Source organism: Eumetopias jubatus, unplaced genomic scaffold (genome assembly GCF_037043125.1).
Source record: "Eumetopias jubatus isolate StellerSeaLion01/CBP00866 unplaced genomic scaffold, mEumJub1_p1.0 scaffold_15, whole genome shotgun sequence".
NCBI classification, from domain to species: Eukaryota; Metazoa; Chordata; class Mammalia; order Carnivora; family Otariidae; genus Eumetopias; species Eumetopias jubatus.
Genome location: NW_028274821.1, coordinates 41,808,251 through 41,835,610, shown reverse-complemented (window position 1 = coordinate 41,835,610; position 27,360 = coordinate 41,808,251). Strand labels below are relative to the sequence as shown.

The window sequence follows — 27,360 nt, the reverse complement described above, 5'->3', positions numbered from 1 at the left end:
ACAAGCCTTCCAGATGATTCTGATGCATGTGAAGTTTGGAAACACTGTAGTAATGTGAGTAGACGTTCCTTAGATTTTTTTCAGTTTTGTAAGTTTAGGATTCTTTAAAAGTGATTTTTCTGATATGGGACAGATTTTACATACTTTCATATGTGGCCTTATAGCTTCCGAGAACACATAGTTTATATTATGTATAGAGGAATGACTATACCTTCCCCTAGCATTTGAAAATGAAGATTTTTATGTTGTAAATATCTGTAAATTTTAAAACAACACCAAATAACCAAACTTTCATTAAGCATTGTTTGGTTAATAACAAAATAACAATTATTGAATGATTGGTGAAGACAATGAATTAATATTTAAGAAATTGGAATATGTTCAAGGATTTAGAATATAACTTTAAAATTAAGCCAATATTAAATTTTCATTTCAGCATCTGACGTTCTGTGCTTTAGTGTTGTCATAAGTATACCATTTATCTTCAAAAAGGCAGTGCTGCTGTATCTCCATTGGTCTGGTGACTTGACTTTTTTTTGTATTTAAGGTTAATTTTTAGAAACTAGGTCTCTGATGATTTGCCTTGGTACCCCCTTCCCCCCCTGCCAAATTGGGATGGTGTTTATTGGGAGCCTTTCAGTGTGGATTTTGCATAAATGGGAGATTATTCTAACAGCCTATAGTTAGGGATATGGGAAAGGAAGAACATGGGAGAAGAAAGGGCAATTTGGAAAACTATACTTATTCATAACTGATTTATAGAGTAAGATTTTTTTAAAGATATTTTTTAAATGTGAATTTAGTGCAGAACCTTTTTGGAGCTTGCTTCATTCTTGCCCTGACCTAGAAACTTTGGTTTTTCTTAGCATTTTATGACATTCACAGTAAATTCATCTAGCAGTCAAATTTTGAATATTAGACAACAGTGAGCCCTTATGTATACCAACTGTGACCATCTGCTAGGTATCTTAAAACTAACGTTCAAGACAGATTCTTAGTAAACGAGACTGACAAGGACCCAGTGCTTTGCTGGAGCCAAGTCGTGGTGTTATCTTTGATTACATATTATAGTCTTTTCCCTCCCTCCCCACTAGCAGTCAGCCTGCAAGTTTTATTCTTTTTAGAGTGCATTATGATCTTTCCACTCTTCTCTGTCTCCTCTACTACAACTTCAGCCCATATGGTGTCCTAACCTGGGCGCCTGGGTGGCTCAGTCAGTTAAGCGTCTGCCTTCACCTCAGGTCATGATCCCAGAGTCCTAGGATGAGTCCCCCATCGGGCTCCCTGCCCAGAGAGGAGTCTGCTGCTCTCTCTCCTCTGCCCCTCCCTGCTCCTCGTGCCCTCACTCTCTAATAAATAAATTAAATAAATAAAATCTTTTTTAAAAAAGTGTCCTAACCCTATCTTGGTTTCAGTTTGCATTCTTCGTATATAGTCAAAGTGATCTTCATATCCTAGTCAGAACATATCATTTCCCTGTCCAGAAATCTTCAGTGGCTTCCTAATTAACATTACCAACAAACAGGACCCCCAAAATTTATCTATAAATGCTGTTTATTAAGAACTGTATGAATTAGCCTATGCTTACCTCTCCAACCTCATCACATTTTTTTCACTGTTACATAAATCTACTTTCTCTTGTCTTAGGTCCTTCCTTATTTTTTTCTTTGTTGGGAAACGCCCTCAGATTTTCAAAGTCATTTAGATCTTAGCTCATGTCCTCTTTTTCATACTTATTTTCTTCATCGCTATGATGACTGAAATTTTTTTTTTCTTTCACCCCCAAGTGAAGAGCTTGGAGACCAGGGACCTTTGTCTATCTTGTTTGTCATCATTTACATAAGTGCCTGGTGCATAGTAGCTGTTAAATAAATATTTGGTGATTGAAAGTGTACGCCCTAGATAAAATCATTTGTTGATGATGAATTTGTTGTCCATTAACCAACATTTATATAGTGTTTTAAGACAACTAGATCAGAAGACCGTTTATGAATTCTGACTGCCATTTATTTGCTACATGACCCTGGATAGGTTACTTAGCCTTGTGTCCTTATTTGTAAAATGGGAATAATTTACCTCAGAATTTTGGGGTATAAACAACATACTACATGAAAAATGCTTAGAACGGTGCTTCACATGTATTAATAAACATCAGCTACTAAAGATAATGTTATATTATTTTTCAAAGACAAATTAATACAAGTGTTAAATTGTTTGAAATGCAGCTTGAAGATTTGCTGATTGCTATTGCTTACTGAGGAAATACTCTCACAGGTCTCTCTCTAAAGTCTAGGAAATTTAAATGAAGATGTTACTTTGTTGAATTTATCTCCTTAACTGATTTTTGTCTTAATACAAAGAGGTTGGAGGCCCAGTTCTAGGAACTTCAAAAGTATCCATCACAGGCTGTTTTAAAACCAGCCTGATACATAGTTTTAGGAGTGAAGATGAATGGGGAGGTGGCAGTTTTTTGTATAACCTGTCCACAAGAAAGGAATAAAGAAATGAAATCGTAGACTGGGATTTTATTGTCTTCACTTGTTCTTCTATACAGCTTCTGTACTCTAGCCATAATTGCATGTGTTGGTGTGGAACTTTATACAGTATAGTTTCTCATAAGCCTTATACTGTTTATTCATCTCTATACCAGCAGGCTCATGGCACATAGTAGATATATAGTCAGTTGTCTCTTGAATTGTTTGCTGTTAGAAAGAATGCATGTTGGGACGCTTGGGTGGCTCAGTCAGTTGAGCGTCTGCCTTCAGCTCAGGTCATGATCCCAGGGTCCTGGGATCGAGCCCTGCATCAGGCTCCCTGCTCCTCCTCCTGCCTGCTCTGCTTGCTCTGCCTACCACTCCCCCTGCTTGTGCTTGCTCTCTCTCTCTGACAAATAATAAAATCTTAAAAAAAAAAAATAAGGAATGCATGCTGTTATAAAACCTAGTTATAGGGGCGCCTGGGTGGCTCAGTGGTTAAGCATCTGCCTTTGGCTCAGGTCATGGTCCCAGGGCCTTGGGACCGAGCCCAGTGTCAGGCTCCCTGCTCAATGGGGAGCCTGCTTCTGCCTGCCGCTCTGCCTGCTTGTGCTCACTCGTGCGCTCGCTGCCAGAAAGATAAAATCTTAAAAAAATAAAACCTAGTTATGAAACAGTATATTTCATATTTTGTGATTTAATAATAACGGAGAAATGAAGCAGCAACTTAGAATCAGTGTTTTCGGAAATAGAGCTGTTCAGTAGTACTACTTGGCAACAGTTAAACAAGTTTTGAGCTTTGTATGTTGAGCTTTTGATAAGTTTTCCCAGTTTTTACACATGACTTCTGCTTTGCCTTAAAGGGCGAGAACCCCAGGTGTGTGATAATTGAGCTTTGGTGAGGGATACATCTGGTGACCCTTGAACAACATGGGTTTGAACTGCGCAAGTCTGCTTATGCGGACTTTTTACAGTACTGTAAATATATTTTTTCTTCTTTATGATTTTTTTAAATAAGATTTCATTTTTCCTAACTTTATTGTGAGAATATAGTATATAATACATGTAACATAAAATATGTGTTTCTGGTCAACAGTAGGCTATTAGTAAAGTTTAGGGGGAGACGAAGTTACGCATTTTTGACCATATGGGGAGTCAGCACCCCAAACCCCCACCTTGTTCAAGGGCCAGCTGTTAATGATTTGCTATTTTATTTATTTGACAGCAAGAGAGGGAGCACAAGCAGGGGGAGTGGGAGAGGGAGAGGCAGGCTCCCCGCTGAGCAGGGACCCCGATGTGGGGCTCAATCCCAGGACCCTGGGATCATGACCTGAGCCAAAGGCAGACGCTTAACGACTGAGCCACCCAGGCACCCGATTTGCTATTTTCTTAGGACATTTTACATTAGCCTTGATTCTTAAGGGCGAGGACATTGGTATTTAAAGTCAGAGTTGACAGATACAGGGATATGGTATCAGTATTTTAGTAGGGATTTCAGAGACTGTATTGCAGTGAATAAAGGAAACTCTGAAACCCTCTTAACGAGTACTGTACAAAGTTGAGGCTCTGCTGTTTAATAGCTAGATGACCTTGCTTGAATGAGTTAATCCTTCTGGGCTTCAGTTTTCTAATCTTTAAAATGAGGATTTTGGTGATACCTAAGTTTCTTCTCACCTCTGGAATTTGATGGGTAACTCTGAATTAACGTGTATCTTTTCATTGTTAAAATTAAGAAGTTTTTTATAAAGGAAACAAGCCATTTTTATCCTGTTTTTAAGAAATGACCCCAAAACCTGTTAAGGTTTTGATGTATTTTCTCTGAGATTTGTAGGTCATTTTATTTTTTAAATCTTAATTTTAAAACTTTTTTAAAATTTATTTTTGGTATGTCATTTTAAAATGGGCTGCTTTGAAGAATGAATCAGAGCCATAGCCACATCAGGTTGTGCCCTTGGGGACTAGTGATGGCTGTCTAAACAATAATCAAGACCCTCTTCATTAAACCTTTGGGATTGCATCCCCAGGGAGGATTCTGTGTATGTGTGTGTGGGCGCGTGGGCGTGTGCTTGTAGTTTCTTTTTTTTTTTTTTTTAATGTAGTAGACATATATACTATTGTATAAGTTTGGGGCGCCTGGGTGGCTCAGTTGGTTGAGTGTCTGACTCTTGATGTTGGCTCAGATCATCAGGGTCCTGAGATAGAGCCCCGTGTTAGGCTCTGGAGCTCAGCCCAGAGTTTGCTTGTCCCTCTCCCTCTGCTGCTCCGCCCCCCCCACTAGCACCTGCTCACTCCCTGTCTCTCTCAATAAATAAATACAATCTTTAAAAAATGTGTAAGTTTAGGGTGTACATATTGATTTGATACATTTCTGTATTGCAGTACGATTACCACTATAGCAATAGCTAGCACTTCCATCATGTTCCATAATTACCATTTCTTTTTTACAATGAGAATGTGGGAGGAGTCTTCTTTCTTCCTCCATGGTTTGAGTCTCATTAAGGGGTTCCTTAGTCTTGCTCATACTCCTTGAGCCAGCAATTCTACTGACAATAGATTATGAAGATAGGTGCAAAGATTGAGCGTTATTATATTTACTATGGCTGCATTATTTTTAAAGAAAATATGTTACAGAAAGTAGTCCAGCAATAGGCAAGTCAATTTTGAGATAGCCATTCAGTGAAATAATATGTGGCTGTTAGTAATTATTGCCATGAAGAGATGTTCATTTTAATTTGAAAAAGGATGGCTGAATATGTAGCATATACATCTAAATTACGTATTAATATGTATACATACAGCTAAAAAGCAGGTTGAAACAGTGGCTATCTATAGTCGGTAAAATTATGGATTGTTTTTGGTAGGATGTGTACTTACTAAAGAATATTTTCAACAGCTTTATTGAGATATAATGCATATCTTATGCAATTCATCCATTTAAAGTGTACAATTCAATGCATAGTATATACAAGAGAGGAGTGCAGCCATTAGCACAGTTTTAAAACATTTTCATCATGCCAAGAAGAAACCCTGTGCCCTTTAGCAGATACTTCCCATTTGTCCCCAATTCTGTCTCCTGTCTTACCATGGCAGTCACTAATCTATTTCCTTGTTCTGAGTGTTTCATATAAATGGAACTGTATAACATGTCTTTAATGACTGGCTTTTTTCATTTATCATGTTTTCAAGGTTAATCTGTATTGTATCATGTGATAGTTCTTCATTACTTTTTATTGCCAAATACCCCATTGTATTAATCTAGCATATTTTATTTATCCATTCACCAATGTATAGACATTTGGATTGTTTTTACTTTTGGCTATTAATGAATACAAGTTTTGTGTGTACCAGTTTTTGCATGGACGTGTTTTTACTTCTGTAGGAGTGGAATTCCTGGGTCAAATGATAACTTTATGTTTAATCCTTTCGGGAATTGCCAGACTGTTGTCAGATCAGCCATGCATCATTTTAACATTCCTGCGAGCAGTGTATGAGGATTTTAATTTATCAGTATCTTTGCCAAGACGTGTTATTATCTGTCTCTTTTATTATAGCCATCCTAGTGGGTGTGAAGGTAGTGTCTTGTGGTTTTGATTTGCATTTTACTGATGACTAATGATATTGAGCATCTTTTCATGTGTGAATATTTTTTAACCTTCTGTACATAATGTGAACTATTTAGAGTTATAAAGGTTTTTTCACTTGGAAAAGCATCGTTATTTAAATTTTGGTATGTTGATAAAGATGCAATTTTAAGTAGGACTTAGGCAGTTGACCCTTGAAGAGCGTGGGCATTAGAGGCGCTTGACCCTCCATGCAGTTGAAAATCTGCAAATAACTTTGACTCGCCAAAAACTTAACTACTAGCCTACTGTTGACTGGAAGCCTTATGGATAATATAGTTAATTAGCACATATTTTGTATGTTACATGTATTATATGCTGTATTATTATAATAAAGTAAGCTAGAGAAAATACATTTACAATGTCAAAAAAAATCCCCTTCATAAGTGGACCTGCACAGTTCAAACCCATTTTGTTCAAGAGTCAGCTAAACTGTGAACATAATAGTAAAAATAAAAGAAAGTAGAGCTTGAAATCTGAATCTAGGGAAGGATTGGGGGGGAATTTTTTGAAAACCTATTCAGCAAAAGTAAGAATGACGGTTATCCAAGTATAATCAAAAGGTATATGTAAAACAAGGTGGTGTGAATAAGACCAAATATAAATGATTACATTGTATGAATAGAATTCTGTTAAGACTTTCAGATTGGAAACAATCTTTCAGGTAGGAATAATCTAGCTGTGTCTTACTTTGTGAGACAAAGCTCAAATAAGACATGACCAAGTAATGATATAATATAGTCACAAAGAAAGCAAGAGTGGCAGTATTACTATCTATTAAAAATAGAATTTTGAAGTCAGAGCATGAAGAGGAGAGAAGGGTACAGACCCAGTATGCATGAATTTTGTTGCCATGTTTTAGTTAAATAACACCAGTCCCCCAATAACATGGTTCAAATTTCACATACCCTGGAATATTAACTGTAATTGCATAAACCACAAAATTTGCTGCTAGCTCTTCAGTCCACAAGTCAGAATATAAATAACAGATGCATAGCATGTCACTTTTTTCAAAGGCTCTTAGTGATTGGTCGGTGTGCATCTGTTTTTCTATTCATGCGTAGATGACAGAGTGTAGTGGTGGTGGTGCATTGTTATCTCAATGATATACCCAGTCAGGTTACTTTTAAAAAACAATATAGGGGATTGGCCAACAAAGGTGAAAGTGCAGCAAAGAAACAAATTAATAACACTAGAAGTGAAATTTGAACTGAATGGAAGTGGAGTTACAGAATAAATAGCTAATCTTCAAATGTAGACATGCTGCATTTGGAGAGACTGCATATGCAGCCAGAGGAACTTGGTGAAGGCAAGCTTAGCAACATAAATGAGGAAAGTGGTTGTAATACAAAGGATGAAGATGTCTCAGAGGAAGTGATGCCAACAAAAAGCATTACAGATATTTCACAACATTCAAAGTGCAAAGGATAAAATGTTGGAAGCTGATCAGACTTAGTATGAGTTTGCCAAGGCATAGAAAATATGCTCACTCCATACATAAGTTACATGATCAGAAGAAAGTAAGCGCTGTTCAAACTATTCTTCCTGAGTTACATTTTTTTTTAGCAGAGAAAAACACTTCAATCTCAGTTTTTCTAATGTTTTACATTACAGTGTGCTAAATATTTTATTTTTTTCATGTCTTTGTCAATAATAGAGTTTAATGTTTTGACAGTTTCAAATTATGGAACGACCATAATTTTTCCCCTTGTTAATTTAGATTGCCTTGCTGTCTTTTTTATTTATTTAGATTTATTTATTTATGTGTGTGAATGGGGGGAGGGGCAAAAGGAGAAAACCTTCAAGCAGAAACCCTGCTGAGTGTGGAGCCTGACAAGAGGGCTCAATCTCAGGACCCTAAGATCTTGACTTATCATGACCTTAGCTGAAACCGGGAGTCAGACACCTAACCAACTGAGCCATCCAGGGCCCTTTTGCTTGGTCATTTTTATAGTCTCATGCTGTCATGCAAAGTAAGGATTATCTGTTTTAAAAGAAAAATAACCCACGTAAAATGAACTGTCAAACCTTCTTACACTAAATAACATCATGATAGAATGAGTCTTCTCTTTTGAATAGCTTTTAGGTTTAGAGTCATATCTAAAAATGCCCATGTTTGAAGTTTTAAAATACTTTTGTATAATTTTATTAAGTATTTAAGATCCCTTCCACTTTTGGAAGTTCTTGATGCCACAAATTTTGAGCCCATTGGGCATTTTGAACTGTAAGGGATGGTGCTGTGTTTGTACATTGCTGCTTAGTATCCAACCTTTTTTCAGTTTTCTTTCCAGCTTCTAGGTCTCTGATGGTATTGTGTTTCTCGTCCTCTTTGGCCTTACGAGTTGTTTTTGTGAGGTTTTACAAGGATTTGTGTTGAATTGGTTTGTTCTAACTAGAAGTATATTTGTTTTTGATGGATATTTAACTCAAGTTATTTACTTGGAATTTGAAACATTATGTAGGAAGAATTGTTTTACTGTTGTAACTGAATGTGTTAGTTTTTCTAACTTGAGATAATGGGTAGGAATGAATGATTCAGAAATTCAGCCCTTTTACTAGGAATCAGATGATGATTTAAATGTGCTTTAATCAATGTGCAGTTAAAAGTACATATATACAGTGAGAATTCCTAAATTACAGAATTTAAATTATAAAGCTGACTTTTATATGCACTGGTTATATTTAAATAGAGCTCTGAGTCTTTTTAATTAAAATTTTATCCTAAAGCCTTCTAAAATACTCTAACTGGAGTATAAACTGTAGTCATTAGGTCCTAATTCTTAAAGAATTTCACCAGATAAGGAATTTGTGATATATACCTAATTAATAATTTATAATCTTAAATCATAGCACATTTTAGAGGAAATGAGTAGTAATCTGCTTTTCATTTTCCTTTTCCTTTGGAGAATACATGTATATCAAGCAGCATAACCAAAAAACTCATAGGTACAGTCAGTGCCTCTTCCTTTATAGAATTGACAAACATCTGCAGGACCTACTGTTGTAAGAGATATAAAGTGTCTGTTCTGGAAAATATCTCCAATTACACACACCATTTAGTCTCATCATTCACAGATTCCATATTTGTGAATTTGCCTTCTCACTAAAAATATACCCAAATCAGTACTCACTGTGCCTTCATGTGCAAGCAGAATGGCAAAAATTTTGAGTGATTTGATGCACAAATTCCTAGCTGAGGCTGACCAGGGCAGTACTCTGCCTTCTTGTTTTTGCTCTTATACTATAAACTGTCCTTTTTGCAGTCCTAGGTAGTGCTATAGTTTTTTCATTTTTGTGTGTTTTTTTTTCTTGGTCATTTTGCACTTTGTTATAGCCCCTACATACGGTGCTGAAGTGCTATTTAGCGTTCCTAAGTGCCAGAAGGCAATTTTGTGCTGTATGGAGAAATGTGCTGTATGTGTTATATAAGTTGCTGACTGTGAGTTCAATGTGAATGAGTCCCTAACATATGTTAATGTGTCTTTAAACAGAACACACAAAAAAACAAGATTATGTATCGATTGGTTGACGAAAATATGACCGACCAGAGGCTCACAGGAACCCTACCCTGTATTTTCCCTGGGGCAGTGGTGTGTTATTCACTAATCCAGTGTTTGTGGTGACTTTAAGACATAACTACCACAAATACAAGACTGACTTTAATGAATATAGGAATGAACAAACGAACCAGTTATAACCTCTCATTCCTTCATTGAATAAAGTAAAATTCTTAACACACTTTATTCCAAAAACCTACGTATATATACATATAGTAATATACCTTAATGATAGTGTTTTGTGAGTTGTGTATTATACCAGATTACTTTGAAATAAAATTATATTTGGAGTGCATTTTAAATGGATTGATTAATGCAGTTGCATCACAGTTCTTTTCATTTTGGGGCATTTTTTAATTATATACATAAAATTTATTTAACCATTTTCAAGTGTACAATTCAGTGGCATTAAGTACATTCACATTGTGCAACTTGAGTTTTTTTGATATAGGACTGGATTCTAGGAGTTTGTGATTGAATTTAATAAAAGCATTTGAACTTAAATCTAATGAGTTATTTGTGTCTACCCTTTAAGATTTTTTAAATAAATTTTGGGTTAAGAATTGTTTATAATTGCATCATAGCATAATGCTATTTAATGACACATATTCGAAATTGCTTTGCACTCACATTTTTCTCCTTCTCCCTTTTTAGTGCTTTTTTAGGCCCAAAGGATATATTTCCTTACTCAGAAAATAAGGAAAAGTACGGCAAACCAAATAAACGAAAAGGCTTTAATGAAGGTTTATGGGAGATAGATAATAATCCGAAAGTGAAATTTTCAAGTCAACAGGTGCGTTACATTACATAAAATTTAGTATTCTTCAGTCTTGGGGGATAATCACTATGCTAGCTATAGGAAAGTAAATATTAAGAGCCTTGTGAATTTCAGATTAAATTGTGTTTACTTGTGAGGTTGAAACTTGATCTTCGTAGCTAGATGAAATGATGAAAATATTCCCTGCCTGGTTAAACAGATCTCAGAAAACTGAGAAATACTCAGTTATCTAAGTCCTGATTGATAGTTTGATGTATCATTACATCATATGTACTGTTCTCTTAAATTCAGGTATTAACTCGAAGGATGTATGTTTTTTTCTTATTCATTTTAATTTCTAAATCCATAAAATTGTACTAAAATACAAACCTCACATGGGTTAAATTAAATATGTGACAGAAGTAGTTATAGCACAATGAATGTTTTTGGTATCTAGAAGAGTAGCCTTAACCTTCCTTTTTATTGTTTTTCACGTGTTCAGAGTTTTGTTCATTTAAATTAGACTGAGGTGTAGGGGTACCTGACTGGTAGTCAGTAGAGCATGTGACTTTTGATCTTGGGGTTGTGAGTTCAAGCCCCACATTGGGTGTAGAGCTTGCTTAAAAAAATAAATAAATTAGACTGAGGTAGTAAAAACTAAAGGAGTTAGCAGTAGACCAAAAATTCTACAACTTTCTACTTTGAAGTTTTTTTTTTGCATGTGCCATGCTTTTTCTCACCTTTGAGAACTTTTCAGGTGCTATTCTCCCTGGAAGATTTAAATCTTATATTGATCCTCGCTGGCTGCATTAGATGATCCTAAATACCTTCATTACCACCCAAAACTTATTTGTTAATCATATCATATTTGCTTCTGTACTTAACTGCCACAGTTTTTATTAGCTCCATGAAGAAAGAAGTTGTGTGTTGTGTGTGCCTGTTACTGTTATATGTGTGGCAAGAATAGGTATTCACTAAATATTGTTGCATGAATGTAAGGTTAGATGGTTTCCCATCGTTGTTGCCTCAGTTGTATAATGGGAATCCAGAGAGACTGAATTCATTATTTCCTGAAGCCAACAGTTTGTAGCTTCACTTGGATCCTGTGTCCTGGGATTGTATCTTCAAGGACTTTTTTATCCTCCAGATAGCCCAGCATGGTCACCCTATCCTGTGTTCCTATGTACCTACTTAATCTCCAGGTAGTTTTTACCATATATGCTTGGTATTTTCCATTTCACAATGAAATTTTTGGTAGGTTGTGTGCATGAAACCTAGCATTTTTCTGTCCTTAACAAAAGTATGAATGATTGTGCTGGTGTGATGTACTTTGTGTTCTGGCCCAGACGTCCCCAGTGGCACATTCCTAGGATTTGGAGAAAACAGTGAACCCTAAACATACAAAACAAAAAAATTGGCCATCATGATTTACAAAAATTTAAGTAATTTTGGGGGCATTTTTATATTTTTCTGTTGTGACTTAATAATTTTATGGGTTTTTACCAAAGAAGAAATGGGTTTACAGTTTAGACTTGAAATCATTAGGGGCACAGTTTGGACTGCAGTGCTGTCATCTTGTAGACCTGTGCTTACCTCCTCCCAATATGTACTGTGTTACCTCTATTACTCATCTTTTTGGGCCCCTAGTAGATCATCTGTGTATCTTATCATCTGGGGGGTACTTTTAAAATTTAATGGTGATTGGTTCTCACCCCCACCCTGAGCCCAGAGGAATGAATCGCTGCCTGATTGAATTACCTTCCACGAATATGGGGGGAAAAATGATGATTACTGGACTCCCACTTGGTGCCTTTTAAGTAAATAAACTAAGTATGAGATATAAATCTAAGTCTTTAAATAAAGCTGTTATATATGTCCTTTGCTAAGGCTCTGTGTCTTGGAGTAAGTTTCTCTTTAGACTATGTCAATAGTTGAATAAACAGTGCTATTCTAAATCAAGTTACATTATATCTTGTTGGATATTTATTGGTCAGAACATCAGAATGGTATTCTTTGTAATTATACTTCATTTCTGCCTTACAGTTTTATCCTTTACACTCTGTATACCTTTAATTATAGGACTCCAGTCCCTTTAAGACTTTAAAAAAATAGAATTTAAAACTTGTTTTTAAATTGTGTATGTTAAAAAACATGGAACACAAATGAGGATACTTTTGTAACTTGCACATAGGCTTTTGAATTTTTTCATGGGTAGAAAATTTTTAAATTGGGGTAAATTGTGGTTAATAGACCTGGTTGTTTATAGGCATCAACTAAACAATCAAATGCATCATCTGATGTTGAAGTTGAAGAAAAAGAAACAAGTGTTTCAAAGGAAGATACTGACCATGAAGAAAAAGCCAGCAATGAGGTGTGTTTAATTTCTCTTGCATTCTAAGCCCATTTTGTTTTAAGGAAGAAACTGTAAGATGGGTTCGTCCTTTGCTAAGTAGAAAGTAATTTTTAAAGTAGTTGAGTAATGAATGAGAAAATATTTAAGGCTTATTTCCTTGTGTGAATATGAAATACTGTATTGTAAAATAATTTTTGCATTTTTAAGATGCATGATATTGGGGCACCTGGCTGGCTCAGTTGGTAGAGCATGTGACTCTTGATGTTGGGGTCATGAGTTTGAGCCCCATATGGGGAATAGAGATTACTTACAAAAAATTTTTTAAAAAGATGCATGGATGTTTTTATTTGAAGTTATTTTGCTCTGCAATGTATGAGGTCCACATATAGGAGAGTGGGTTATACATATAGTAATATGTTAGGAATCTTTTTAAAGCAAGGTATTGTGGGCTGGAGCTACTGGAAAGGGCATTGAACTGAATTTTTAAAAATCTAGATTTACTTCCATCTCTGAATTTGATTATTTCATTGAGCCTTTTCAGGCCTCATGGAATAGTTGTTAGATGATCTCCAAAGTTTCAGCCACTTAAAATTTACAACCCTAAAATTCAGGATTCTACTATAGAAAAAAAGTGGTTTTATAAATTTAAAAAGACAGACTTCCTTGTGTACTAGCAAGCATGAATTTTGTATTTCATCTGACAGAGGAAATAATTTTTTTTTTTGTAGACAAAGATACTAGCTATTCCTTTCACTTTATAATGATAAGACTTCTAATGTTGATAATTTCAAACTTCAGAGAATTAAAACAAGTTTCTCTAGTGTCTTTAGTGAACTATGCCGTTATTTTAAAAGAAGTTTTAAGTCTTGACATAATTTATTCAGTTTTGTGTGTGTGTATATATATTTTTTTCAATTTTAGGATGTGACTAAAGCAATTGACATAACCACTCCAAAAGCTGCCAGAAGGGGGAGAAAGAGAAAGGTAATGTTGTTGCTTAACCACAGGGATTGCAAAATAATTTTTGTTTTGGTCAGATTGAAGAAGACTAGAGATAATGAAACCTTATTAAATTTAAAGTTGGCCCTTTACTCCCAAGTCCTTAACTTTTTTTTTTTCTTTTTTTAAGATTTTATTTTTGTATTTGACAGAGACACAGCGAGAGAGGGAACACAAGCAGGGGGAGTGGGAGAGGGAGAAGCAGGCTTCCTGCTGAGCAGGGAGCCCAATGCGGGGCTCGAGCCCAGGACCCTGGGAGCAGGACCTGAGCTGAAGGCAGGCGCTTAATGACTGAGCCATCCAGGTGCCCCCAAGTCCTTAACTTTTTTAAAGGATAGATTATGTTTATTTAGGAAAACTATCCGTGTTTCTTTTCTAGTGATACAGCACCCTTAAGATACGTTGACTGGTAAAGGAAATGCATCAGCTTTCATTCCTTGTAATGCCACTTCCTCAAGTTGTCTTTGTAAAATGGATAATAATATATACTCATAAGGTTGTTGAGAGGATTAAATGAGTTACCACATTAAATATCCATAATAAATCCTGGTACACAGTAATTGCTGTCAGTATTGTCCTTTCTAATGTTATCATTGGCATCATTGTTGCATTAAATGAGAATATGTGACATTTTAGGAGGAGGTACACCCTCTGCTTTTAATTAATGTTTCTCCCCTATATGTTTTGTTCATCACCTTTTTCTGACCTATTTATGTCTCAGACTATTATATGCCAAAGATTCAAGGAAAACTAAGGCTTCGGTATCTCATGAGGAAGTAAGATATGAAAACAAATAATTATAGTGGCTTTTTTTTTTCCCCGTGGGATGTGTATGGAAGGGGCTATGATAACTTTAACAAGATTTTAACATAGGGAGTCTTGTCCGGCAGATGAAGGAGGGAGGGGAAGAACATGTGAGGCAATTTGAATAGTATATACCTAGGTGTAGAGAAAATTTTGTTTCAAGCATGGCATCTCAGTATTAAAGTTTGAGGGAAAACCGTACAACACCTTAAACTTAACCTTGAATTTAGAGAAGTGATGGGAAGCCATTGGATCATTTTAAATTTCACATGCATCCTTTTTTAAAGCAGTGTGAATGATGGAGACTGGATTGGGGTGGTGAGACAAGTTCACAGATTAATTCATTCAGAATTTTAGTACTAACATGACTGGTGCAGGCAGAGCATGGAGCAGTGAATAAAGAAGATAAGGTCTCTGTTTTTGTTGAACTTACATTTTTGTGGGACAGGCAGTAGATACATAAGAGTTAAAATGGGGCATTATGATAGTGACTTGGTAAACTAAGTCGTGAAAGGCTTATCTAAGGAGTTAGCATGAGATTGGAAGGAAGGGACCTTCTAGCAGGTTTTTTAGTAGTGTAGAATGAGAGATAGGATTTAAGAGCACTTCAGGGATAAAGCTGATGGTTGATTGGAAGTGGGTGTGAAGGGACGGAGAGAATGTAGGGTGACTCCAAGGTTGGTTCGGTTTGGGAGCAGAGACATGCGGAGGAGAAAGTAAAACATCTAGGGGAATTAGACTGCAGGTATATTGTTTTAACATCAAAAGGGGAAAAGGTAAAAGTTAAAGATCTAGTCACTGATATAAAGATAGGACAGTAGGTGAGGTAGTCAAGGGAGAAAGTTTACTGGGAAGAATGCAGAAACCAGAATCCTGAGGGAACTTAACGGAGATGAGAGGTTGCTTTGTAAAGTTAAGGCTGAGAATGAACTATCAGGAGAAAAGAGAGGATGTTGGGAGAATTTTTTTAAAATGGCCAGTAGTGTCCTGATACAGAGAAGATCCTGGAAGGTATTTGACAGTTGGGCTCCCCCAGGATACTTTAAAGTCAGACAGTAAGGGCTAATGAAGGGGGTTGCAGAATAAAATGTTTAATGTTAAAGTTACACTGTTCTGAAATCTTTGAAGGGAAGGAGAGAGAATGCAGCAACAGGGATTTGCATGGTTAAAGGAGAGGGTTAAAAGTGAAAAAATATGATGGCTTTAACTGTTCCTTTGCAAAACTAGGAAAGATTGAAGATGTGGAAAATATGGATAATTGTAGTAAGAAGATGCTGGATGGGGGGGCACATTTGAAGGAAGAGACTTAACAGGAAGAAGGAGGTGGACATTTCATTCTTTTTAACACTAAAGAGAAGGATGGAGGAGGTTATTTAGAAGTTCTAGGGAGAATTGGGAATTAAGGGAGTTCCTTCCTGCTGGCCTCAGTCTCTCTTTTCTCCACCACCCAGTTCAAAGGAGGACTGTGTATATGATCTAAGGCAGGAAGAAAGGCTTGAAAGTTTATGCTGGTGAGGGGAGAAAAGGCACGCACAACAGGGTAAAGATATTAATGGATGGCTTTGAGTTCCCAGCTGAGATCGTGTAAAATGAATGTAGTAGTATCATTTTTTACCCCCCTCAGGTCTCAGCAGCAGGGAATAATAGAGCAGAGAAGGTAGAGTTTTACAGTAATTCTCTGCTGGAGGTTTGTGGGAAGGGTGCAGCAAAACAAGAATGCAGAGAGGACTTGAGGATATGCATCTGAATAGTGTAGTCCCATGAGGTTTGGGGAAGGGGTGCTTTAGGTAAGATCATGAAGGGAGTAGTGCTAGAAAGTGGGGTAATAAACGGGGAGTAGAGGTATCAAAGGCTTAGAGGCCTCAGGGAGATCAACTAAAATATGGAAGAAATTTGTAGTCTATTTGCATTTAAGATTTAAATATGTGTATGTTCGAAATAACTTAATAATTGTCTTTTCTCTGGAAGAAATACTTTATTTTCATGAGGAATGCTTTTGACTTGTCTGATTTTTCTAACAGTCAAGAATACATATCCATGGGGAGGGCTGGTTTTTTGATGCAGTATTATGTTTTTGTTTATGATACTAATTATTGGTGAATTTGTTACCTCTTACTGGCATCTCCTCCAGAACATCCATTCTACCTTTAATTCTTATGTAATGTTTTGATTTACTTCCAAAAGTAGAAAATGTAAATGAAGAGATGTATGGGGGTTTTTTTGTTTTGTTTTGTTTTGCACTGAAGAGCTCATCAGTTTGAACTGTATCTTTTTTTTTTTTTAAGATTCTATTTATTTGACAGAGACACACAGCAAGAGAGGGAACACAAGCAGGGGGAGTGGGAGAGGGAGAAGCAGGCTTCCCGCTGAGCAGGGAGCCCGATGCGGGGCTCGGACCCCAAGGACCATGACCTGAGCCGAAGGCAGATGTTTAACGACTGAGCCACCCAGGCACCCCAGTTGGAACTGAATCTTAGAGAACTTTGCCCTCATAAACACCTCAGTATGAAAAGAGCTGTCATACAGTCTTGGGTTCCTCAACCTTTGGTACCTGGGGAACTTGGAAAAAACACATATTCCTGGCTCTCCACCAGGGGAGCTATTGAATCAAGATTTGTGCAGGAGTGGGGGTGGTATGGAAGTTCTTAAAAATTCTAGAAATACAAACTTAATGTTTAGCAGAGCAATTTTTGTAATGTTCCTTGCGAACAATTCAGGGGTGAACTTTGCTGAGTTTATTGACTTTTAATAATGCTTTGAATATGCATTATTTTCCAACGATAAAAGCAAAAATCATGTTTAAAGATTAAAAATGGATACATTCTTAGAAGTGGGATTGCTAAATCAAAAATTTGCATATTTTTAATTGCTGATATTCATAAAGATAATCTTGCAGAAAGGTGTTGCCAGCTTACTGATTATTGGTAATAATATGATTCTTCATTTCCTTACCAATACTGGGCATTATCTCTTAAATGTTTGCAAATCAGATTGTTGATTAAAAGATTTGTTAAGTTTTCAGGGCACCTGGGTGGCTCAGTTAAGTGTCTGCCCTGGGCTCAGGTCATGATCTCGGTCCTGGGATGGAGCCCCCTGTCAGGCTCCCTGCTCAGCGCGGAGTCTGCTTCTCTCTCTGTCCCTTCCCCCCACTCATGCTCTCTTTCTCTCAATAAATAAAATCTTTTAAAAAAAGATGTTTAAGTCTTTTATCAATAAGATTGGATTATGCATGTTTTTACATGCTTTATTGCCTTTATTTTTGTTGATCTAGTTAGTGCTGAATTGAAATAATTGGTCATAGGGAAGCAGCTTAGAGTGGTCCTCCCCTCTTCTTTCTTCCCTGTTTCTTTCCTCCCATTTCAGTTATGATCAGTTGTTTGCATTTCCCTTCTAATTGGGGGTTTTAACCTTTGTTCTACTCTACTGCTTTAATCAATTAAACTGACTCTCATTTGGGGCTCTTGTCTCTTCAGGGGTCATTTTAGTCTGCAAAGGGTCACTGGAATTTATTACTTTATGGTAGTAAATCACTTTTTATGGAAAATAAGAATAACTCCTAGAGAAGAACAGCAGATGTCAGTCTTAGTTCAAAAATAAAACATGTATATATTAACAAAGTAAAAGAGTAAGAAATATCCGCAACTTAATTTCTTGCCTTTACTAATATTAGAATATTAATTTAGGTTCTCATAAGTACAGAGTGTAAAGTGTTATTCGCATTTTGAGATACTTGGTGAAAGTATATAAGCAACGTGTGGGTTAAGTGTAATTATACTTGGGTCACCATTTTGCATCAAGCATGTTAGCTCTATTTTTACAAATGATTTTTTTAGGCCGAGGATATCTAAGAAGTGATTTTTTTTGTTTTAGAATTATTTGCTAGAGGGGCGCCTGGGTGGCTCAGTCAGTTAAGTGGCCGCTCTTGATTTCAGCTCAGGTCATGATCTCAGGGTTGTGGGATTGAGCCCCACCTGCATCAGGCTCCACTCTCAGTGGGGAGCCTGCTTAGGATTCTCTCCTCCCTTTCTCTCTGCCCCTTCTCCTGCGCGCACTCTCTCTCAAATAAATTAAAAAAAAAATTGTTCACTCTTATAAATTGTTATAAGCTGTGTTTGGGGATGTCACTCTAACGAGTTCACTATTGAGAAAGAATAACAGTCATGTACAAGTTATGCTTATATGCAAACTCTTTAGGGTGGCATATCTTTGTTGTTGAATTAAATTTGGAATGCTTACTATTTATTTGCTTAAGTAATAAGTTAATTAAGTTTTTGTGATTCAGGCAGAAAAACAAGTAGAAACCGAGGAGGCAGGAGTAGTGACAACAGCAACAGCATCTGTTAATCTAAAAGTGAGTCCTAAAAGAGGACGACCTGCAGGTATGATTATTGTTTAAATCTCTGAGTTGTGAATAATACTCCCATTACAGTGTTGTGCCTTGGATACTTTGGAATAGGTGGTTAGGCAATTGATTATGTATTTTATATATATATATATAAATAAAACAAATTTCAGAGGAGATAAACATGGTGGTTTCTGCTTTATGTGATAAAGTATTTTAGATTTAAAGTAATTGTTTGGGACACTTTTTTTATCTTCTGTTTTATCTCTCATATTTTTCCCTAATAGCGGCACATTGAGGCTGTGGTGAGGTTAAATTCCATGAATGATGGATTTACTTTACCTCTCACTGTAGAAAGCATAAGTTTTCCCAATGGAAATTATTGCATTCTTTGTCTATGACCTTTGCAGTGTGCAGCTATCTTCAGCATTGCTTATATAAAGGAAGTATTGTCCTAATTTGGGAAATTGGAAATAGTTTGGAAGGATATGCCTCTAATACAAAGTAAACCAAAGACAATTAACCAAAATAGAGCCAATGTTTTTCTACCTTGTAATAGGATTCTTTGAAAAGGGGGGAAGATGAATAATACCCAGAAAAGAAAAATCCTGAGATTTGTTGCCATAATTACTTGGGATTTAATTTTTAATGGATCAGTTAATGGTGTTAGGAAATTAAGTGAATTCTGTACAGATTTTCAAAGATGTGAATGTACAATATACACTTAAGGAACATTCTTTTAAGCCCTCTCAGCCATACTAAGGAGGGAATGAAAATTACTCAGTTGATCTACCACTTTTAAACATTCTGTTGTTGCTCACTTGAATCATTGGAGGTATTATCTTTAAAACTTAAAAAGTAAAGATAATGTCTGTAATAAACCACTAATATTCTTAGTATATATCATTTGTAATCTTTATATGTGAGAATTGCATCTTGAAAGATGATAGTTACTAATTTTTTCCCTCTGAATGTTAGCTACAGAAGTGAAGATTCCAAAACCAAGAGGCAGACCCAAAATGGTAAAACAGCCTTGTCCTTCAGAGAGTGACATGTGAGTTTATTTTTAATGTATAGTTAGTTACACACTGAATGAGGTATTTGACTTTAAGTATAAATCTCTTTGTATTTGTGTCAGTTTTATAGGATATTTGCTGTTACTATTTTGTATTTCTAAAAATTATGGGGAAAAACTATTGAAAAGTTTTTTGTTGTGTAGAAAGTAAAAATTGATGGGGAATCAAGAAAAATATGATGAGGGGCGCCTGGATGGCTCAAGTCAATTAAATGTCTGACTCTTAATTTCAGCTCAGATCTTGATCTCAGGGTCCTGAATTCAGGCTCCCCCATTGAGCTCCATGTTGGGCCTAGTACCTGCTTTACAAAAAATCTGATGTGATCATTTCCTTAATCTAAGATGTCTTCTTGGTATATCAGGATATAAAGATACTTAGATAATACAGGGTAAAATCTGCAATAGAGAAATTGGGCAAGGTATATGTTTAAGGAAGGTTTAGACAAAGTATTTTTGAGGCAATTTCCACACATCTTTTCTAGCTCCTTCAAAATAACTTAAAAAAAAAATACTAAGGGGGAGGGGCGTCTGGGTGGTGCAGTCCCTTAAGCGTCTGACTTTTGGTTTCCGCTTAGGTCGTGATCTTGGGGTTGTGAGATCAGATCAAGCCTGCCGTCTGGCTCTGCTATGAGCAAGGAGTCGGCTTAAGACTCTCTCTCTCTCTCCCCCTCTCTCCTCCCCGCCCCACCACCCCAGGCATGCTCTTTCAAATAAATCTTTAAAAAAAAAAATACTAAGGGTCACCTGGCTGACTCAGTAGAGCATGTGACTCTTGATCTCAGGGCTGTGAGTTCAAGCACCACATTGGACATAGAGATTACTTAAAAAAAAAATTCCTAAATTGTTTTTGAAATGTGAATTTAAAATTTTAAAGTATTTTGGTATAGCTACTTAATCAACAAAATAATGTGGTTTTTTTTCTTGCCTCCTTTCTTTTCCACAGATGGATACTGTGTTGTTGTTGTTTTTTATTTATTAACATAGTGTATTATTTCAGAGGTACAGGTCTATGATTCATTAGTCTTTTTTTTTAAAGATTTTTTTTTTTTTTTTTAATTTGACAGAGGGATAGAGCGCAAAAGTAGGCAGAGTGGCAGGCAGAGGGAGAGGGAGAAGCAGGCTTCCCGCAGAGCAGGGAGCCCAATGCGGGGCTCCATCCCAGGACCCCAGGATCACAACCTGAGCCGAAGGCAGACACTTAACAACTGAGCCACCCAGGAGCCCCTGCTATTCATCAGTCTTACACAATTCACAGCGCTCACCATAGCACATACCCTCCCCAGGGTCCATCACCCAGCCACCCCATCCCTCCCACCCCCCCTCCACTCCAGCAACCCTCAGTTTGTTTCCTGAGATTAAGAGTCTCTTATTGGTTTGTCTCCCTCTCTGGTTTGTTTCATTTTTCCCTCCCTTCCCCTATGATCCTCTGTCTTGTATCTCAAATTCCTCATATCAGTGAGATCATATGATACTTGTCTTTCTCTGACTTATTTTGCTTAGCATAATACTCTCTAGTTTCATCCACATCGTTGCAACACAGATGGGTATTGTTTATGTGGCTTTTCTGGGTAGAAACTTCACCAGGAAGGAGAGAATGTATATTTAGAGAAAGGACAAAACTCTTTTTAGCTATTGTGTTTAAAGATTTTATAGAGAAGGCTCAAGCAAGTAGGTCATTTAAGAGGGGATTTACAGTGTTTTGAATGAAACATTTTTATAGGAGATTTTAGTTACAGAACACTGAAGCGTTGGTACTTTTCAACTTTTTTTAAGAGTTTTATTTTACTGCCAAGCTAGCTTTTAAAGTATTCTCAAATATAGTGGCACAGAATTACAACATGGTTTTAACTACTGTAGTGAAATTAAGAAATTAGGTACATGCAGGTGAGGGTTTTTTGTTTTGTTTTGTTTTGTTTTTTTGACATACCAAATAGGGGCACCTGGGTGGCTCAGTTGCTTAAGCCTCTGCCTTTGGCTCAGGTCATCCCAGGATCTAGTCCCACATCGTGCTCCCTACTCAGCAGGGAATCTGTTTCCTCCCTCTCCCTCTGCTTCTCCCCCGCCTCCCCTCCCACACCGTGCGTTCTCGTGTGCGTGCTCTCTCACTCTCCTTCTCTCTCAAATAAATAAAAAATTTTAAAAGGATTTTTAAAAAACTAAGAAAAACAAAACAAAACAAAACAAAAAAAAAACACCAAATAGCTCTTACTTATTCCCTGCCTAATCTAATCGTGACATCATGCATAAAGTCTAGGATTTCATGATTGCTATAAGGCCCTGATCTGGAGTCTTAGGAACTGAAAGCACCAGTTATCTGCGCCCCTCTCCCCTTTTTATCACACACCTACATCTAGGATAGGGAGCCAGAAGAGCCAGAAGAACTAAATGCTCCTATTTGGAAAGGGGAATGTCTTTGTTCCCTAAGAAATCTAGAATTCTGGAAAATATTGTGAGATCTCCCTATTTCATGTATAAGGAAGGTTCCCTTAATTAGGCCCCAGTTTGTCTTGCTCTAACCATTTCTCTTCATGGCTTTTAGCTAATCTTGTGACAGTTGTCTACTTTTCAGTATCCTCCTTAGTTGTATCTGAAAAGGTCAATGGAAAATATCATCAGCTGGGTGGTATTGTGTCTGCTTTCAGGATAGAGGGTATTGGGGACCCAAGGTTCCTTTTTTGATCTCCATTAATTTCTCTTGATGGAGGCTGTGTTACTTTCGGTAATAATAATACTTTATGGCCTGTGGGTGTATTTTAGTCAACTTCATGCCCAGTGGTCTTTTCATAGGATTTTCTCAGACTTGCTTTTTTAAAATTTTTCCCCCACCGCCCCCCCCAGACATGCTTATTATATACTTAATTTACACTCCCTTTAGTTTATAGGTTTTCATGAGAACCCCTTGGTCCTCTTCCCTAGAAACTGTTCATCTGAAGGACCAAGGTAGCCCAATTTGAATTACTAAAGAAAGGCTGGCAGTTTATACCTTTGATGGATCTTTGACCCCAGTCTTTTTCTGAATTTGAAAATTTTTTACAAGATGGAGGGGACTTTCAACACTGAAATGCATGGAATTTTTAGGTTCTCCTTTTGTCATTTTGCTTTTTTTTAAACTTGTTTCTTTCTTAAAGTGCCCTATTTATCCTGCTAACAACCCACTCAAGATGCTAGCATTCTATCTTGAAGCCGTTTCACCCAGAGCCACGGAATTTTCTTTCACATTATCGCAGGTGACCGGTTACCCATTGTATAAAAATATATTAGGATCTTCCATTTCTCAGCCTCAAAGTCAGTGTCACAGGTTTAAAGTTTTTACATAAATGTCTGTATCCATGTTATATGTAGGTTCGGCATCGGCCATGGCTATTCTCAGCCATATATACCTGAGCACAAACTCTGGAGTACAGAGCTAAACTATAGAAGCCCTTCTGAAACTTTTGCTCTCCACCTTGAGAACAGGATGTATGTGTTAGTGATAGCTTTTTTGCAGTGAGTCCTGAAATGACAAGATAGTGGAATAGAGCCCAGAAAAGCTGAAACCATCTCATAATCCGCATGTAGAGTAAGAAATATTTGATACAAGCCACTGAGATATTTGGAGTTGTATTTGCATTAGTTGTTGCTTATGTTAACATACTTTTAACTGTTTACTAAGAGTTTCCTACTGTGCCTTCACCTATTAAAAAGGGAAATTGTCACTATGGAGAAGTCTGTTTTTCATGAAGGACCACTGGGAAGATACTTGTTTGTAGCAAGCCGTGGTAGTTAAGTCTGTGGCAGTCTGCTTTGCTCTTGTTCAAAAGCCTTTGAAATACTAATCCCATTTCTTATGACCTTATGGTACACTTCTTAATCTATGTTTAATAATTTTTAAAAAGCTGCATGGTATTCCACTGTATGTACAATTCTTAACATCTGTCTCAGGTATGGGTACATCCTTTTAAAACCACTGTCATCTATTCTGTACATGTGCAGATATACTGGTTAGAATACATTGCTGGAAGCAGATTTGCTAGTTCAGAGGGTATTTGGATTTTTAATATCTGCTTCCACTGAGGGGATATTTTGGGCGAGGAATTGGTCAGTATCTCTTAAGAGCCATGGAAATGCTTTCTACATTTGACTTGGTATTCTCATCTCCATGAAATTATCAAAATACTCACATTTGTGAAAATATTGAAGAAAGTTAAAATGATTTTACATGCATGCCTTTTCTATTGATTAGAAATTAACGAGGAAACCCATGTGACATTTGAAAATAACCATAGCCAATGATGGTTATGTGACAAGTAAATTTCTAAAGAGATTAAAGAATCAATTTTTTTCTCTTCCAATTTAATAATCTCTTAAAGGTTCAAGGAAGCAGTTGTCTGGTAGGTGGTCACTGGATTTGGAACCAAGATACTGGGCTAATTATTTGACCTTTCACACCATCATTTTCTCCTTCGTCAAATGGAATGGGTTGGACTAACGATCTGAAGTCTCTTCCACCTCTCAGATCCATTGATATAATTGTGTAGTCTTCGAAAATCTCAGTGAAATTACTAGATTGGTAAAAAGATTAATTTTTTAAACAGCTTGTCCAAGCTTCAAGTTGTATTTATTTTTTATGGGATAGCTTTAGTTGAATGTATATACCATGAAAGTAATTATATGGTCAGCATTGGCATCATTTGGTTCTCCTAGAGCCTGTCATCATACCATAAATACTTATATTTATTTCTGCTGTACTAGTTATCATAAACATCATCCCATAGTAACATTAGGCTTACTGAGCAATTTTGGTAGTTTTGACTTAGGTCTGTAATTCCATTGGTGATGGGAATGCTTAGTGCTAGTGAATTAAGCACTGTTACATATTATGCTTAATTACCATATCATTGTATGCATAAGTTAGGAGCCTTTTACCTTGCAAAGTATTTCTTTGAGTTCTAAAGTGATCATATTTGATCATAAGCAGTTCCCTTCTGCAATTGTATTTTTCCCCATCTGTGTACTTTTGAAACATGTTATTCTTACAGTTATGTAGAATAGAAGGTCCGGGTGTCTCACCCATCTTCTGTATTGCCGCACCCCATGGTGAAGAATTACCTTGGCACGTAAGATCATACTAGGTAATTTTGTCAGCAAATACATAACATTACGAAAAGCTTGGAAAACGGAAAAAATCACTTTTTTATTACCCTAGTGCCACTGTAATTTTTATATTTTCTAATTTATGTGAAAAGGATATTCCTTTTTCCTTTTATGATTGGATGGTAAAGACATTTCATTATATTTTACTAGAAGATACGTTAAATTTGTCTTTAAGTAAAAATTTATTGCTTCCTGTTAGCTGGTTAGGAGAGTATGGTTAAAAGACAGCTACTAATGATACCTAAAAAATCATTTTCCATTGCTATATTCTCTAAAATAGGGTAGCTGAAGAAGACAAAAGTAAGAAAAAGGGGCAAGAAGAAAAACAACCTAAAAAGCAGCTTAAAAAGGATGAAGACAGCCAGAAGGAAGAAGATAAACCAAGAAAAGAGCCAGACAAAAAGGAAGGGAAGAAAGAAGTTGAATCCAAAAGAAAAAATTTAGCTAAAACAGGGGTCACATCAACCTCTGATTCTGAAGAGGAAGGAGATGATCAAGAAAGTGAAAAGGTACAGTGTTTTATCAAGGAAAATATTTGTTTTATTTTTAGTTGCCTATGTAGTTCTTATTTTTTACCTAGCAAGCTTTCAGTATCTCAAAGTATGAGTGTGATTAAAACTGAGTTTCTCTACCTTTGTAAGCTTGAACTAGCTGTTTTAAAAAGCATATTTGAAACTTTATTAGATATTCTAAATCTGTCACCTTTTCAGTTATAATGTGGAAATCAAATGTTATATAATAAACTTCCAGTAACCCACCTATCTAGAAAAGTAGAAATTAAGCCAAATGGACTGTGACCAGTGAAGACAGATATAAAAGAGATGCATTTATACATTTTTATTATTTACTACAATGAAATTCTTCGCACTCTTCAGGCCTGTTTAGTGTACGTACATTTTATCAGTGGTATTTTATTTGAGTGCCACAGTTGTTTAGGAATTTGATTAAAGCTATACATCTTTTTATATAGAGAAACACAAGTATAGTGTATAGCCTTGGAGATCTACAGACCCAGGTCATCATGTATCTTTGTTTTTTTTTTTCCTTATTTCTTAATACTTTCTTTAGAAGCCAAAAATTTTTAATTGGATAGCTTGAGCAATGTACTTGTCAGTAACCAGGTACTTGTCAGTAAACAAACAGGTCAGAACCATAGTATAGAGAACCACAGCAAAGCGGCAAATAGCCTGACATACTTTTATTCCCCGAGTCATCGAGGGCAAGTTCAGATAGCAACATGTATAATTCTGACATTTTTTAAGTATTGGTTGCTTTTTTTCCTCCCAAGATTGTAATCCTAGAAGCACTTGTCCCTGACTTGGTAGTTAACTAAATTCATCCTAATTCTCAAAACAGAAGAGAAAAGGTGGAAGGAACTTTCAAAATCCTCATAGAAGGAATATGCTGAAAGGCCAGCATGAGAAAGAAGCAGCAGATAGAAAACGCAAGCAAGAGGAACAGATGGAAACTGAGCAGTAAGTATTTTTTTATTCTAAATTTTGATTTCCTTTTTAAGCTAGCATGAAATTTTTAAATGACAGAATCTTGTTTTCCGGACCATATGAAGCCTTTTAGAGAAGTGACTTTTCCCAGGTGTTAGAAAAAAAATCTTCCTTACATGATGATAATCATGTTTTAGGCTTCATTCTTTGCTGAGTAAGAGGATGAAATTCACTGAGGTACTCACTCTGTGAATTATTTTTAATTTAAACTGAAAGTGCAGATAGGATTTAACTGTTAGTGGCTTTGCTGAAAATGTCCTCATCCTCTACTGTTCACTTGTTAAGTATTCAGTACAGAAGAGTGGTGATACTATGTTGGTGGAGAAAGAATTAAATATCCTTATTTGTCACATACCACCAGCAGGCCACTCCCAAAAGACCAGCCAAAATAATAGCAGCACAGTTGTAGACCCAAGGCCGGTAAATCTGAAGGCTGACAGGGTTTGCATTAAGTGTGTATATAATATATAATATAAGTCAAGGTCAAAGCTGATTGAAGTTGTGATACCTGGAGACACTATATACAGACCATGGGGAATGTCTTTCCCCTTCAGTTTTATTATATAAAGTAGTTTTATTAGAAGGAAAATCGCACTGGTGATGATTACACTTCATGTGCTTATATTACATTTGTTTGCCTAGTTATCTTGAGACTGTCACTTCCAAATTCTTTCTTTGAAAAGCGTTTTGTGAAGCATCTTGCATTATTCTCACTAAACTTGGGTTTTTTTTTGTTAATGGAGG

General features: G+C 36.3%; 1 protein-coding gene across 2 annotated transcripts in view; it reads left to right on the top strand.

Moving 5' to 3' along the window:
- The window catches only part of PSIP1 (PC4 and SRSF1 interacting protein 1), a 39,811-nt gene that overhangs the window by 5,644 nt on the left and 6,807 nt on the right, over positions 1-27,360 (top strand). For both annotated transcript variants that reach the window (XM_028107253.2, XM_028107254.2), the window contains exons 4-10: positions 10,306-10,444; positions 12,675-12,779; positions 13,683-13,745; positions 18,847-18,943; positions 19,885-19,960; positions 25,395-25,623; positions 26,471-26,589. In XM_028107253.2, the coding sequence (XP_027963054.1) occupies positions 10,306-10,444; positions 12,675-12,779; positions 13,683-13,745; positions 18,847-18,943; positions 19,885-19,960; positions 25,395-25,623; positions 26,471-26,589 (828 nt within the window). The remainder of the gene's footprint in view (positions 1-10,305; positions 10,445-12,674; positions 12,780-13,682; positions 13,746-18,846; positions 18,944-19,884; positions 19,961-25,394; positions 25,624-26,470; positions 26,590-27,360) is intronic.